Source organism: Microtus ochrogaster, chromosome 6, assembly GCF_000317375.1.
Source record: "Microtus ochrogaster isolate Prairie Vole_2 chromosome 6, MicOch1.0, whole genome shotgun sequence".
NCBI classification, from domain to species: Eukaryota; Metazoa; Chordata; class Mammalia; order Rodentia; family Cricetidae; genus Microtus; species Microtus ochrogaster.
In genome coordinates, this window is record NC_022013.1 from 24,189,585 (window position 1) to 24,204,915 (window position 15,331).

Consider the following 15,331-nt stretch of genomic DNA (forward strand, 5'->3'; position numbering starts at 1 on the left):
AAACCCTGTCTCAAAAAACCAAAAAAAAAAAAAAAAAATCCTAAATCAAGTCATATAATAATAAATTTATTAAGTATTAAATGGAAGCAGCAAAAAATATCAGGCTGCTGAGAAAAACAAGGTGCCTGTTCAAAAGAAAACAGCCTTTTCAAATAGGATACAAGATGAGCTGGACAGAGAGGGAAGCCTCTCTAGTGTCTTTCCTCGATTGCCATCTAACCCAGGCAGTTAACAGTGGAAATACAACACACTTAAGAGATCACACACAAGATAGGGCCCAGAATCCAATGTGCATGCCCAAGATAGAGCTAAACTCTTCCAGAGGACCTAGCTTCAATTCCCAGCACCCTGTGGCAGCTCACAGCTGTCTGTAACTCCAGGGGATCTGATGCCCGCTTTCTAGCCTCCACAGGCACCAGACATGTGGTACTGAGTCATACATACAGGCAAAACATTGTCCCACACAAAATAATTAAAATAACAAGAGACAAAAGGGTGTGTTACATGAAATTTCAGGGAATTCAATGCCCAGACCCTGGAACTCTCAGAAGCAGGAGTGGGGCAGGCAGAGCAGAGAATGAGCCTGGCCGACTGCCTTTCCAGACACTTAGTGGTAGACCTCTACATAAAGACGACTAACAAGTGACACTCAGACCTCTCAAACACAAGCCTAGATAGCAGGCATCAGATCTTAAAGGAGACTATGATCACAGATTGAGCCTTATTTCATTTTTGAAAAAAATCTCAAAAAGTATACCATCAATGTCAATGCATTCTTGGGGAAGGGGAGGTGGACATTATTTAAACAAATGTTCTATTAATAAAAAAATTAATGTGAGAAAAAAAGAACAAAACTATGCCACACACTTTGATGTTTCAAAAGTTTTTGTTGTTTGAAGAGGTCTCAATACAGTTTTGCAGGCTGACCAAACCTGTTATCCTTCTGCCTCTACTTTCCATTTGCTAAGATCATGGATCACGAGACATATCCAGCTAAAAAAATGTTAAGAAAAATTATGATCCTAATAAAGCTATCCTAAGTAAAGGATGAGCTAAGTGACCTATCATATAGCAGAAAGAGTGACAGTGCATGACCTGAACGGTTTATTACAGAACTAAGAATGGTTTAATGTCAGGAAATAAAAACTAAAAATAATGAAAACAAAATGCTTAAGATGACATCAAAAAGAAAAGTATAATGGCTAAATAACCAAGTCAAAATGCCAACACTCATTCCTGATTAGGGATGGGGAGAAGCTAGAAGACAGGTCAGTAGAAAAAGCCCTTGCTCATACAAGCATGAGGATCTGAGTTCAGATTCTCAGAATCTAAGTAATGCCAGTCAGTCACACAAACCTGTAATCCCAGGGCTCCTACTAAAGATGGAAAGAAGAGACAGGAGAATCCCAGGGATCTCTTCTGGGCCAGTTAGCATGGCACAGAGGTGAGCCAAGACCCTACCTGAAGCAACATCCAAAGTTCTTCTCTGACCTCTGCACAGATTCATGTGTGTGCACAGATGCATGATATACACACCTCAAGCAAGCACACACATAACACAAAGAAACTTTGGTGTTAAAAAGTTAAGTGTGGTGATACATAGGTCTTCCTCAGCTACATATTGAGTTGAGGCCAGTATGGGCTATAAGAGACGTCCTGGGTCAATAAAGACAAAACAAAACCACAATGAACTCCAAGCCAAACAAACCTTATCTACTAGGAATTTACAAGGAACTACAACTACCACCTCCCCTCCCCCGTTTTGAGACAAGGGCTAAGGGTTCATTTATTTCAGGTTGATGAAGGATCACAGGTATGCAACCCATGCTTGGTTTATGCTGTTACTGGAACTAACCCATGACTTTATAGATATTTGGTAGACATTGTCTAAGTGAGCCCCTCACACGGGTGTGTGTTGCACACACAAAGGAATACTCTTCACATCACTCAACTCCAATACAGTATTCTAGTCTAGGCATGAGTTTGAGGAACACAAAACTAAACAGACCAGGGGGTAGTGGGCACGCCTTTAATCCCAGCACTCAGGAGGCAGAGGCAGGCGGATCTGAGTGGAGGCCAGTCTGGTCTACAAGAGTCCCAGGTCAGCCAGGGCTACACAGAGAAACCCTGGGGCCCACGGGATTGGGGAGGATGGGGACGGACAGGACAGGAGAAGATCATTTGAGACAAACACACACATACAATCCAGTGCCTGCAAATTACCAAACAACAAACGACTAACTAGAAAGTATGGAAAACAGCAAAACTATAAATAAGAAAGATACCCTCAAAACAGTAAATTTGTCCCATTCAGGTAACAATTTGGAGTAAGGCTATGAAAGATGAAGAAAATGAAGCAAGCAAGAATCATATTAAATATAAAACCACAAGCTGAGCAGTGACTAGGAAGAGAAGACCTGGATAATTCATAATTGGGACAATAGAGGATTAAGGAAATTACTTCACCAACCGAATAAAGAACATCTTGAAAACAATTCAAAATACCAAAGAGAATTTCTTCCTGCAATTCAAGACTGTAAAATCAACTACCAATAACTGAGAAAAAGAAAGGTCATTTAAAGAGAACGGAAGAAGGTTGGAGAGATGGCTCAGAGGTCAAAGTGCCCGCTGTGTAGCACTAAGTTTGGATCCCCAGGACCCACAGAAATGACCACACGGGCATGGCGGTCCTCGTCTAACAAGTCCATCCCTGAAAGTGTTACAAGGAAGCTCCAGAACAAGCTAGCTGTTCAGGTATCTCCAAACCAGTCTATCACTGAGATCTGGGTTTGACTGGAAGACAGATAGTGGATGAGCCTCACCATAATCTTGAGGCCTCCACATGTACCCCACACATGCAAGCATGCATACACACATACATACTACACATGTGAAAATGGAAAGAAAAAAGGAATGGAAGAGTTTTGCTCTACCTGATACAGATTAGTATAAAAATAGTTAAATGCAGAATACAAACAACTATACAAATCAGCAATGCAAAAGGCAATAAATTTGGTTATAAAAAGTTTGAAATTAACAATAAAGCCAGCTACTTGGGAAAAAAAAAAGTCTCCTTAAAGTCCCATAATGGCAGAAGTATCAGATCCTTAATTAGAGACTTTTTTTTTTTTTTTTTGATTTTCGAGACAGGGTTTCTCTGTAGATTTTTGGTTCCTGTCCTGAAACTAGCTCTTCTAGACCAGGCTGGCCTCGAACTCACAGAGATCCGCCTCCCTCTGCCTCCGGAGTGCTGGGATTAAAGGCGTGCACCACCACCGCCTGGGTAATTAGAGTACTTTTAATGTATATTAAAAAAACATTCAGAACTCATAAATGCACTCAGCAAAACGACAATGTCTCCCCTACTTGCAGAGGGGTTATGTCATGTAACTGTAATCCTTAAACAGCATTTAAATATTAGCTTATAACCAACTACATATTGAGTAAAAATCTTTCCTATAATACTAACATTAAAAACTACTAACAACAAAAGTAATAAAAAGAGAAAACATTTATCATCATCTATTTAACATCTATCAGCAAAATAGCCAAAGATTTGCTATCTTTACTACAAGGGATACAATCAAGAGCATCCACAAATAAGCCAGACCTCAGCTGTTCAGTAAATTGTTAGTTCTTCAGAGGGCAAGGTAAACTGTTCTATGAATGAACTGGCTCTAAGTTCACACAGATATGTGCATCAAACTGTTACTGGATGCAGGGCTTTTGTTTACCATGGCAAAACCTTCAGTACTGCCCAGTGAGTTATACATTACATTATGACAAATCCATACAGTGAAATACATACTACATAGCTACTGAGAAAACAAAACAGAGCCACTTGTATGGACAAGGAGCTATTTGGTAACAGATTAACAATGCTTTTCTCCAAGGAAACAGAATTATAGAATTTCTTATTGGCTCCAGGAAGAAGAAAGAAGAAAGTTAGTTTCCAACCAAAAAATTAAAAGCTTATAAAAAATTTACAAGAGAAAAAAATCCAAACAATGGCATTTGAATCTGTTATTAGTCCAGCATGCCCTAAGTTACAGTGTTTACTCCTTTCATAATAAAAGGCCCATCCCCACTTACATTAGCTGGTTGCTCTCAACAGGAACATCTGTGTCTTCACTGAGTTCCAAGCTATTACGCCTGTAGGTCGAACCAACACTCAATCCATGAATTAATAATAATGAGGTAGAAAGAATTTTCTTCCTCACATTGCCAAGGAAACCTCTCAGCCACAATTGAAACACAGGACGTGTTTTTAAAACATCTTTAAAACATCTCCCAACTCCTGGAAGATCAAGTCCATTTGCATAACCTCTGTCAGACTGGAGACAGCTAGCATTAGTTATCTCCTCAAAAACAAAATGTTCATTTAAAGATGAACTTGAGAGTCAAAGAATAATAATAATAAAAAAGAATCCATCTTCCATAGCTGAGCAATACAATTAAAAAATAAAAAGATGAAAAAAATTAAAAAACGAAAAAACAAAAAGCAAAAGCAAAAAACACCACCAAAATTCAATAAGATCCAATTTCAGGTCTTCAAGATTTCTTCACCTATTAAGAAAAAAAACAGAAACCTTCCCCCATCTTTATTATCTGTATAATAAAAGCATACTGTATGTAAAAATATAAAGTGTTTTATGTATATAATATGCACATACATATATATTAACAGGCTTATACACACACACACGTACAGAAATAAAACATTTGGGTAATTATCCTTTTAAAATATAAAAGCCTCCAGATTTGGGTTCATTACAAAAATAGTGAACTTACTCTTATATCAAAGTACCATGAAGCTAATGCTACTGAATTTTACCCAGCCACAAAATCAAGATGAAAAGAAATCCATATATATGGATACACTGATATTTATGTCAATGTCTATGATATGTATTAACAATCATTATCAGGGAGTGTTTAACCAAAAAAGGTAGAAGCAAATAGTTACAGAGTAACTACAAAGTGGGGCAGCCAGCTGAAGAAGGCAGAGCAGCATTATAGCCATCCCCAACCAGCTCAGGCAAAACACAGATGCTAAAGGAAGCTACTTCTCCTCCTTTAGAACAAGACAAGCATCACTGGCATGGCATTGAATGCTGGCCCTGCAAGGGCTTGTTGATACACTAGTTCCAAATTCTTTACTATTGATGGTTATAGCTAAAGATGTCACTCCAGTTGGTAAAGGGGTAAATTTGGGGAAGATGAAATTTCACTTCACAATGAGTGGTACATTCACCATTTAAGAATTTAAAAATTAAAAAAAAAAAAAAAGTTACTTCAATACACAGAAATGAGTTTCAAAACCAGCCCAGTAACAAAGCCATTTTGATTCTTATGTAATAAATACTACATACTTTCTAGGCTAAATCTTGCCAAATACTATCCAAGACAAAACTAAAATCAAGACTTTAAAAAAAAAAGTGGACACCTTTTACTCACACTTAATACTAGTCAATTTTCCAGGAATTTTTTGGGCAGGGAATATCCCCAAATCTAAAATGAAAAAAAGGAAAAATTGGGATCTCACATTAGTTATTCAGTCTGAAACGTCTAACAGACTTAATAAAAGTCATTATTTTCTGGCCTGCCACTCAGTCACAGAAACAGACTCCGAGTGGAAAGGAACCAGTAGGGCCACTGAGATTAGTTCACTCATTTCAACAACGCTGCCTAACATAGTAAAATATAACTGTTTAGTTCAGTTAATATAGTGGCCATATAGGAATACTATGCTATGGACCATAAAGTACCCTTAAAAAAAAAAATGAACAAACTATAGAAATATTCTCTGGGAAACTCATACTGGGTTTGCTATTTTCATGGGAATTGCATTCTAAATACCAATTGATTTTTTTCAAATAACATTTAATGGTTTTTGCTAATAGGTACAAAGACACCTATATAATCCCTTTTTTGTACTATATTACAAAACTAAAAATGTAGTTTTTATCTAATTGTTTTGTAATTTTTCCCTTTCATACAGACTTAGTCCTAAATATCAAGGGCAATTTTATCTTATCTAGTCATTTGACAATATAAATAGACCAATATGAGGTAATTATGAATTTCCAAAGATGAAATAATTTTGTGGGTTTATTCTGTCAAGCTGTATCAGGGTTTTAAAGAAATAAAAAAATAGGGAAGGGAAAAAATATGTTAGTGCAGCCACTAACACATTCTAAACGCCTTTGTGCTCATCGAAGTCCTGAATCACTATATTTAAACAAATCACTGATTTCAGAGTAATCAAACCTCCATGTTGGAAGAAATGTTTACTCAAATCGTTCAGTCTACCAACCAGATACACCTAAGCCCTTCAGAGCTGCACTGTATTTTCTCATTAACACTCTTCTCGTTCAACTGGTATGACACTTTGATAGATGTTAGCTACACTGAGTTACAACTGTGGAATCTTCAAAGTTAATCTTCATTTTATCATCATCATATTGCCTCTGCCAAGTTTTCAGCCTTTTTGTACTTTTAGATTTCCCCAGGTTTTGCATTTTTGTAAGACAGGATCTTAAGATGTTGGCCCGGCTGGCCTCAAACTCATGTGCTAAAGCTATAACCCAGCCTCACCATCTCAAATAGCCAGGAATACAGGCACCCATGACCACACCCCAGCTGTTTTTTTTTTAAAGAATAAATAGTATGACTACATATAATAACAATAGCAATAAGATATAGTTATATAGCAAAAGCTGCTTATTTTAAGTAGAAAAAGAAAGAAGAAATTAAGGTAATATTTCTTTTTCATTGTTCTGAACAGCCTTATTTTCAGGGTTGCAGCTCAGAATCAATGTAGAATAGTCATAGTTAACATTCTCCAAGTTCATTTTCAGAAATATCAGCTGTTCTATATTATCAAAGTCCATGTTCATCATCTGCTTTGGATGAAAGCGGCTGTTTGTGGTAAACATGCACTCAGATTGCCAACTACACATGGGGCAACTCAGATACTGAATGGCAACTTGGGTTAAAGCTGGCCATATGCTCACCTTCCTCTGCCAGTAAACCAAAGGGTCATCACCTCCTGAGAGCTCTGAATACTTCTCTTTGAAGTATTCATCCACTACTGCTACAGCACAGGGGAACAAGAAGCTTTTGCTTCCAACAGCAGCACTGTCTGTGGCTGAGCTATCCATAGAACCTGAATTGGAGGTGCCTTCTTTTATAGAAGCAAATGAATCAGTTCCTAATCTAACTAAAGAGCTGGGAGCTTCCGAGGTTGCAATTTGGTAGGCCCCGGGCGAAGATTCCATATAATTACAAACCTCTTCTGCAAGGATCTGTTTGTAAGTTTCTAAATCAGCACCTTGAGGGAAAAAGTCTTCCAAACTGTTCTTAAAACAAGGATCTAACAAAGTAGCCAAGATACAATGCTTGGATTTGAGCATGGCACTTAGTAGGGCATCAGTTTCAAGTTTCAAAGATAAACTGTCCACCAGATTGAGAGCCTGAGTAATACCTCTGACTTGAAAGTCTTCTCTGAGCCTCTGCAGGGAAAAGAGGAGATGATGGATTAGGGGTAGCACCTGATTCAATCCCGTGGTCTTTACACTCACTTTCTGGGTGGCCTCCTCAAATGGCTTAAGAATATCACAAACGTATGTCATTAGAGTCCATTGAAGGGAGGTAAGCACAACTCCACTGGCTCTACCCAGACTGTGGTGAACAGAGTAGCAATGCTCTAAAAGCCATTTTAACATATAAAAAGTAGAAATCCAGTGGCCAGTTTCATCCTGCTTCAGATTCTTCCATGGAAGCTGGTGATCATTTTGGAACTCTTGTAGTATTTGGCGGGCTTTGACTGAATGGCTAAAATGATGACAGGTTTTTCTGGCAGCCACTAACATATTCTCAATGCTTTTGTGCTCACAGAAGAAGTCCTGAATCACTATATTTAAACAATGCAGGAAGCATGGCACATGGGTAAAACCACCACTTTTGATTGCATGTACCACATTAGAGGAATTGTCAGAAACAATGAAGCTAGGGATAAGGAAATTAGGAGAAAGCCACAGACCAATCTGGTCATTTAATTCTTGTAAAATGTTAGTTATCAAACAGTCTTTGGCTAATCCTGTAACACAAAGTACTGCCCACTTTCTAAAACTGGGGATCCTATCACTACTCGGGGAAGATGCAGTTTCCAAAGAGACCCAATGCACAGTCACAACGAAATAGTCAGTGGAAGGGTCATGGGTCCATATGTCAACAGTCAAGTGGATCTTCTGGCTTTGAACATTCTCTAAAGTTAAGAAAATTTGTTCTCTAACAGAATCATATAACTGAGGTACGGCTTTGGTGAAAAAGTAAGTCTCCGAGGGCAATCTATAGTCAGGAGCAACAATCCGTAGGAACCTCTGAAAAGCTGGGGTTGAGAAATAGCTGTAAGGATGCATATCTTCCACAATCATCTGAATAACTGCCTGGCTTATCTGACTGGAAGCTGCATTTTCACAAGGTGCTGGTGTTTCTCTCTCTTGTACACACACCAGATTACCTTGCTCAGCAACAGGAACAGGACTCTCAGATCTGTTTTCAACTTCTAAAACAGGAGGTTCATCAGTATCAGAGTCACTAAGGTCCTCAGCTGTTAAATCCTGGCTGCCTGATGACTTCTCTCCATGCAAAGTATCATTCAAGAGATCGCTGCTCCCAGTCTCAGTCTCATCTAATCCGTTTCCAATAGCACCATTGTCTTTGTTGGCAACTGCCCAATGGATGGGATGTGTGGCCTGAAGGTGTCGTTGAAGTGTTGATGTTCCTAAGTGGGAACCTGGCCTACCCCGGCTCACACTTCTTTTACATATGTTACACACAGCTCTTGAGATGTGTTGAGGATCAGTATAAAAAAAATTCCAAACTGCAGATGTCTTGGCTCTGGTTCCAGGAATTAAGGCATGCTTGACAATGTTGCTTTTGATGAGAAATCTCCCTCTTTTTGCCCTAAGGGCGTCAGATGCTGATTTATCACGTTTCTTACCCATTCTGTTTTCATCTAATGAATCAGTAGGAATATACTCAAAGCTTCCATTGCTTTCAGGAGAAGAAGGAGATAAAGATAAATCCAAGGTAAAGTCCTCCTCCCCATTAGTGACTCCATACTTATTGGCCCTGGTCCAGTGAGGAGAATGCCTTGCCTGCAGATGTCGTTGAAGAGTAGACGTACCAAGATGGCTGCCAGGCTTACCCCTGCTGACACTTTTCTCACACAGGTTACAAATAGCTCTCCAGGTGTACTGGGGGTCAACATGAAAGAAGTGCCATACAATGGAGGTCTTGGCTCTGGTACTAGGTAGATAAATTTGCTTTTCTATATTGCTCTCAAAAAGATTTTCTTCATCTTGCTCAGGGGCACTGGAAGCTACCAAAGCAGGGGCATCTGCAACAGGTCTTCCAGACCCCAAATCTTTACTAAACTTTTTGGCAAGGATCAGTTTTTTTCGGCGCCTTTTTCCCTTAATTCGCAAGCCCTTCTTTCTTTTCTTCTTAGCAGGCAATTTTGTCTCTTTATTCACTCCTTCGGCCACCATTTTTCCCTCTACCACATCATCTTCTGGATTTGAATTAATGGAAACACATTCCAGAATCCCAGCATCCCTAAAAGTACTGCATCTTCTGCCAGGAGAAATCGAGGAAACTGGGCCACTTAAAGTACATACACTCATTCTCTGTATCTCCAAAATCTGTACCAGAACCTTTCCGTGGGTTCACGACTCCAGCAAACACACAGCTGGCCCTCTCCACTTGCATTACCTTTCCTCCAGTTTCTATGGAGAGTCAAATTCCCTTTCAACCAATGACTTCCAAGCCAGGTTATTTTTGGAGGAAAAATGGCAGCAATGGAGAACATTCCCAAACTCTGTCTTGCAAGGCTTTAGTAGAGTCCTTTAAACTTTCTGAATTCAAATAGTCCAGTGTCCTCATGTTATAGAAAAAACAACTGAGGCCCATTTTCCCACAGTCATGGAATCTGGAGCAGCTAAGGGGCAAGTCTTCCAAATCGAAGGTTCATATTAAAGCTGCTGTATCAAGAACTTCATCTGCTGAAAACGCCTTCAGTTTTTAAAATATGTACTTTTAATGAACCCACATGGCAACAACATTTATTTTCCATTAATTTGGGGATTGTTTTCAGGAATTTCACTTAAACATAGCGCATCATTCAACAGTCCTCATTTCGGACTGTGATTTGCCAATACAACCCGAAAAGTCAATTCTGGACAGCTAAATCAGACTCCACACAGTGGTCATTAGCAGTGAACTCTAGCTGTGTGCCCTTCCTGTTCTGACATTCTGAAATATGTAGGTGACTGAAAAAAAAATTATCTGGAAATAAAATTTTAAAACAAGGTAAAAACTATAATTTTCATTTACGTCTTCTATCAAGAGTTCATATTTTCAGACTGAAGCAAAGCGTTACAGCCTGTTCGCAACTCACAAATAGGACCATCTATGAGGAACAGAACTGAAGAGAGCTTTAAACCACTTCTATTCCTTTTCCGTGGACTCCCCCCTCCCCTGCCCCCAATACCAACACGTTTACCCTATGAAAGCATGGCTATCACTAGCTCCACAGCCGCCTTCTCAGGGTTCAGAACCAAAGCCTGGTAGATGTCAACAAAACGAGCCTTCCCATAGGGATCCGCACCGATTATGGGCGTCTAAGGGGTGTTCTTCATTACGGTCTCACCAATCCTACAAGAACGAAGAGTCCCTGTAGCTCTTGACTTCGAAGATCAGGGCTGGGACGGGAGAGTAATCAGGGTGGGGAATGGCTACAGGACACCAGAGATCGATTATGTATGTGGAATATGAGAAAAATCTCCAAAGTAATAGGGGCCTAGAGAGGAATGAAAGTAGGTAAACTCGGGTCCAGGCACTCGCTCTGATTTAGGGAGTGAAAACCGGCTAACTAAAACAACTGACGCTGGGACGAAAGCAACCTAGTAGTCTGTTCCCGCTCAGGGGGTCCGAAACAGTCACTCTACAGGGGCTACCCGGGAATCCCGGTTCGGGAACACCGGATGTGGGGGGAGGGGAAGAGGTTGGTAAGAGAGCAGGCGCCGTGGGGGTGGGGCGGAGTGGGTGGGGGTAGGGAGGGTGGGGAGGGTGGGAAAGTGAGCTGGAGTCTGGCTAGGAGCCTGGCGGGCCAGGGCCGCGGGCGGGAGCCCCGGTGGCTGCCCCGCTGACGGGCCCAGCTCGGACTTCCCGGGCTAGGCCGAAACTCGGGCGAGGGGAGGCCGCTGCCACTCCCCTCGCCCTCTCCTCACCCCCCAGGCCCCAAGTCACCCGGGAATCAAAAAACGGGTCTAGTTACCAGAGAACAGAAACTTTACCGAACCGATGACACTGTCTCCGGTTCCCGCGTGCTGCCACGTCTTTCTCTTTCCTTAGCCGCGGCCGCCCGCCGTCCTCACAGCAGCAGAATAAGCAGAAACCTAAGACTGCCAGCGTCAAAGATGGCGCCTGGCTACAGGCTGGGCTCTAAGGCTGGGCCAGTAAAAGTGCCAGCGCGACGCAAAGCGCAGGCATTCTGGGAGTTGTAGTTTCCTCTATGAGGCGAGCCTTAAGATGGCTTCTTGGGTCATAGGGTCGTGGCGCTAGGGAGGCAAGTGGACGTGACTATTTCTCTGGACCCTGGTGCCTCTCAGAAAATTACTCTTCACAAAAGTATTTGTTTTGTTGTAAAATCGCAGTAGATAATCAAGAAAACTTGTTTTTAACCTAAGTTTGTATAATGAATAACTCGTCCAAACTTGATATAAATTTAACTAAGGAACTGGAGAGATGACTCAGAGGTTAAAAACACTGACTGCTCTTCCAGAGGTCCTGAGTTCAATTCCCAGCAACCACATGATGGCTCACAGCCATCTATAATGAGATCTGGTGCCCTCTTCTAGCATTGTATACATATAAATAAATAAATCTTGGCGCACGCCTTTAATCCCAGCACTCGGGAGGCAGAGGCAGGCGGATCTCTGTGAGTTCGAGACCAGCCTGGTCTACAGAGCTAGTTTCATTAAAAATCAGGGCTAAATCGGGATTTTGTGGCACACGCCTCGGGAGGCAGAGGCAGGCGAATCTCTGTAAATTCGAGGCCAGCCTGATCTACAGAACGAGTTCCAGAACAGCCAAGGAGAAAGAGAAAGGGAGGGAGGGAGGGAGGGAGTGAGGGAGGGAGGGAGGGAGAGAGAGAGAGAGAGAGAGAGAGAGAGAGAGAGAGAGAGAGAGAGAGAGAGAGAGAGAGAGAGAGAGAGAGAGAGACAGAGAGAGACAGAGAGAGAGAGAGAGAAGGAAGACCAAAAAACCAAAACCTCACTAAATAAACCCCGCTCTGAGGCAACACAGAGTTTATAATTCAGTCATCTAGTAGGTTTATAATTCCATCACCAGTTAAAACAATTCAGATGTGGAAAACAAGCTAGGTGTGGCAGAAACAGGAGAATCTCTGCGAGTTCAAGTCCAACCAGGTACATCTTGAGTTCCAGTATAACCAGGGTTATTTAGAAAGACCCTGTCTCACAAAAAAAAAAAACAAAAACAAAAACAAAAACATACTGTAGGGTTGAGGATATATATAGTTTAGTGGCTCAATGGTAGCGTGTATGAACAGCGATGCTCAGGGCTCTCATTTTGGGGAACTGCATTAACATTAAAGAAACTACTTTTTAGCCGGGCAGTGGTGGCACATGCCTTTAATCCCAGCACTCGGGAGGCAGAGGCAGGCGGATCTCTGTGAATTTGAGGCCAGCCTGGTCTACAAGAGCTAGTTCCAGGATAGGCTCCAAAGCTACAGAGAAACCCTGTCTCGAAAAACAAAAAAAAAAACAAAAAAAAAGAAAGAAAGAAAGAAAGAAAGAAAGAAAGAAAGAAAGAAAGAAAGAAACTACTTTTCTCATGCAAAGTTGTAAAACTCCTAGACAGGAAGTTGTGCCCAGGAAGGTTTCCTTTATTTAATTACATTTTTCTGTTTGTTTTGGTCTTTTGAGAGTAAGACACACTATGAAGCCCTAGCCTGGAATCTGCTCTGTAGACTACACTGGCCTCTAACCTTGGCAATCCTGCTTCTGCCTGCCTCTTCAGTGCCAGGGTCACCGGCATCTGCTATCATGCCTGGCTAGTTGATTTTCCTTCTTCAAATAAATGTGTGTAAGAAAAATAATTCTTCTTGGTAAGAAAGTTACAAGGTAACACTGTCTGCAAAGCAGGCTCTGTATAGGCCTGGTGGCCTCAGATCCCTGAATCCTTATAAGGTTCTCCTCTGACCTTTGAAGGCTTACTGTGGCAGGTTCACCAATAATAGTAAAAAAAATGAAAATAACATTGTGAGGGGACCCAGGGCTCTTAAATTCAACCCCCAGGTTAGGGAGTGTCAGGAAGTTTAGGGAGGTCTGGTGAGAGGGAGGAGTTTTGTTGTTTTTTTATTATTATTATTAAGGCTGGAGAGTGAAGAAGGACAAGCAATTGCCTCTCTTTCACTATTCACATTATCCTGTACTTTCCCTTTTGAGTTTTACCAAAAACCTAAGCAGTAAGTAGATAGAGTAGAAAGTTAGAAGCTGCGCCAAGCTCCTTTCTGGGAAATAATCTCCTGCTCATTTAGCATATAGCCTAACTTTATATGCGCACTTTTATGGATTCCATGGGTAGATTAGAGACTAAGAGCTTCCGTGGGGGAGCAGATCTCCAAACCCTGCTTAGAAGACAACATTTTCCGCACTTTGGGTGAAAGACAGAGTTTTGTTACTGAGGAAGGATGTACTTGGTGGTAAAGCAGGAGACAGCGCGCTGGACTGCCCTAAGTCCCTGCCTGGAAAGGCCATACCTCCATTCTTCTGTAGTCTGCTGATGAGACAGATCAACACAGGTATGAGAGGGGGCCAAACAAGGGCCAGATAGTAAGGAAAGGCTGAGTTCCACCCACCACACGGCTCCCTGCAGCCACTCAGGGAACTGCGCCATCCCTGCCTGGGATCCGCTGCTCCCAGGACCCGCTGCCTGCCGCCACTTTGGGGACCTGTGCATGGTCTCGTGGCGCATTGCCCGCTGCAGCCCCTTGGGGATCTACAGCATTTCACTTTCACCATTAAACTTGCCTTTGTGGGGAACATCAGTTGGAAGTGCACATTGCTTCTGGGAGTATACAAGGGTGCAGTTGTTCAGGCCATAGCTGGGGAGTCCATAGTCCTAGTAACTTTCAGTCATGGGGCAAAACTTCCTATGGTTTTTACATTATGCCTTTACCTTGTACATTTTAACATTTACTTTAGTTTCATTTTATTTTTTTTTTATAGTGCCAGAGGTTAAGAATGCTAGGCAAGTGTTCTACCACAGAGCTACATGCCTAGCCTGCCTTGTCAACTGTGTGTGCGCGCGCGCGCGCATGCGTGCTCATGTTCCTGTGGGAGAGGTGCATGTTAGTGTGTGCGGGTGCATATGTGTGTGTGTGCTTGTAGTTGTGTTGTTCTTCAGAAGCTGTTTGGGAGATCTCTCACTGACCTGGGGTTCACTGTATTTGGCTGGGCCCGCTGGGCAGCAAGCCCCAGGGATGTGCACAACTCTACCTCCTTCACAGCGGGGTGACAAGCATTTGCTACCAGACTTGGTCCAAGTCCTTCTGCTTCCATAGTAAGCACCTTAGAAACTGAGCCACCTCCCCAGCCCAACCCAGTCAGTTTTTAATTCTATTATCTCTCCTATTCCATGCCTTTTTCCACCTCCACAGTTAGCATTCTACACCCAGGACCTCCCCAGGGACCCCTGGACTCTGGCCAGGCATTCTTACCATTTCCCCACCCCCAACCGAGGCTTCCAAGCTCATTCCACTCAGGTTTTGCCCCCTCCACAGGGCCCCAGGATTAGCTGTAGGTGCTCCCTCTGGCTCTTCACTGACTCTCAGAGGGAGGACTCCCTGTTCACATGACAGCTGCCAGGAATCTTAGCTGGTTCACCTCTGTGGTTTTCCTCCCCAGCACCAGAGCCCAGTAACCTGCACATAATTTATGCTGAGAAAATATTAATTTAAAGAATACAAGCAACTCATTCCTCAAATGTTAAACAACCCAGTTAAAACAAGGAAAGGAGAAGCCGGGCAGTGGTGGCACACGCCTTTAATCTCAGCACTGGGAAAGCAGAGGCAGGAGGATCTCTGTGAGTTCAAGGCTAACCTGAGTTCCAGGAAAAGCTCCGAAGCTACACAGAGAAACTGTGTCTCAAAAAACAAAGAAAGAAGCCGGGCAATGGTGGCGCACGCCTTTAATCCCAGCACTCGGGAGGCAGAGGCAGGCGGATCTCTGTGAGTTCG

At 42.1% G+C, this 15,331-nt stretch overlaps 2 protein-coding genes across 9 annotated transcripts in view; both read right to left on the reverse strand.

Annotated features, from left to right (window-relative positions):
- Zc3h11a (zinc finger CCCH-type containing 11A) overlaps positions 1-11,479 on the reverse strand; it is a 39,611-nt gene extending 28,132 nt beyond the window's left edge. The window contains exons 1-3 of one of the 8 annotated variants that reach the window (XM_013346738.2): positions 11,364-11,479; positions 5,458-5,511; positions 4,093-4,152 (exon numbers count right to left, since the gene is read on the reverse strand). The gene's annotated coding sequence lies outside the window, so the exon portion shown is untranslated. Of the gene's footprint in view, positions 1-4,092; positions 4,567-5,457; positions 5,512-10,675; positions 10,692-11,344 lie in introns of those variants that run through there. The other 7 variants (XM_013346734.2, XM_026779896.1, XM_013346740.2 and 4 more) reach the window with 7 other exon arrangements.
- Zbed6 (zinc finger BED-type containing 6) lies at positions 6,147-10,563 on the reverse strand. Its single transcript, XM_013346733.2, has one exon. It carries the CDS (start codon positions 9,690-9,692, stop codon positions 6,753-6,755), a length of 2,940 nt encoding a protein of 979 aa, XP_013202187.1. The 5' UTR covers positions 9,693-10,563; the 3' UTR covers positions 6,147-6,752.
- Positions 11,480-15,331: the final 3,852 nt, after the last annotated feature.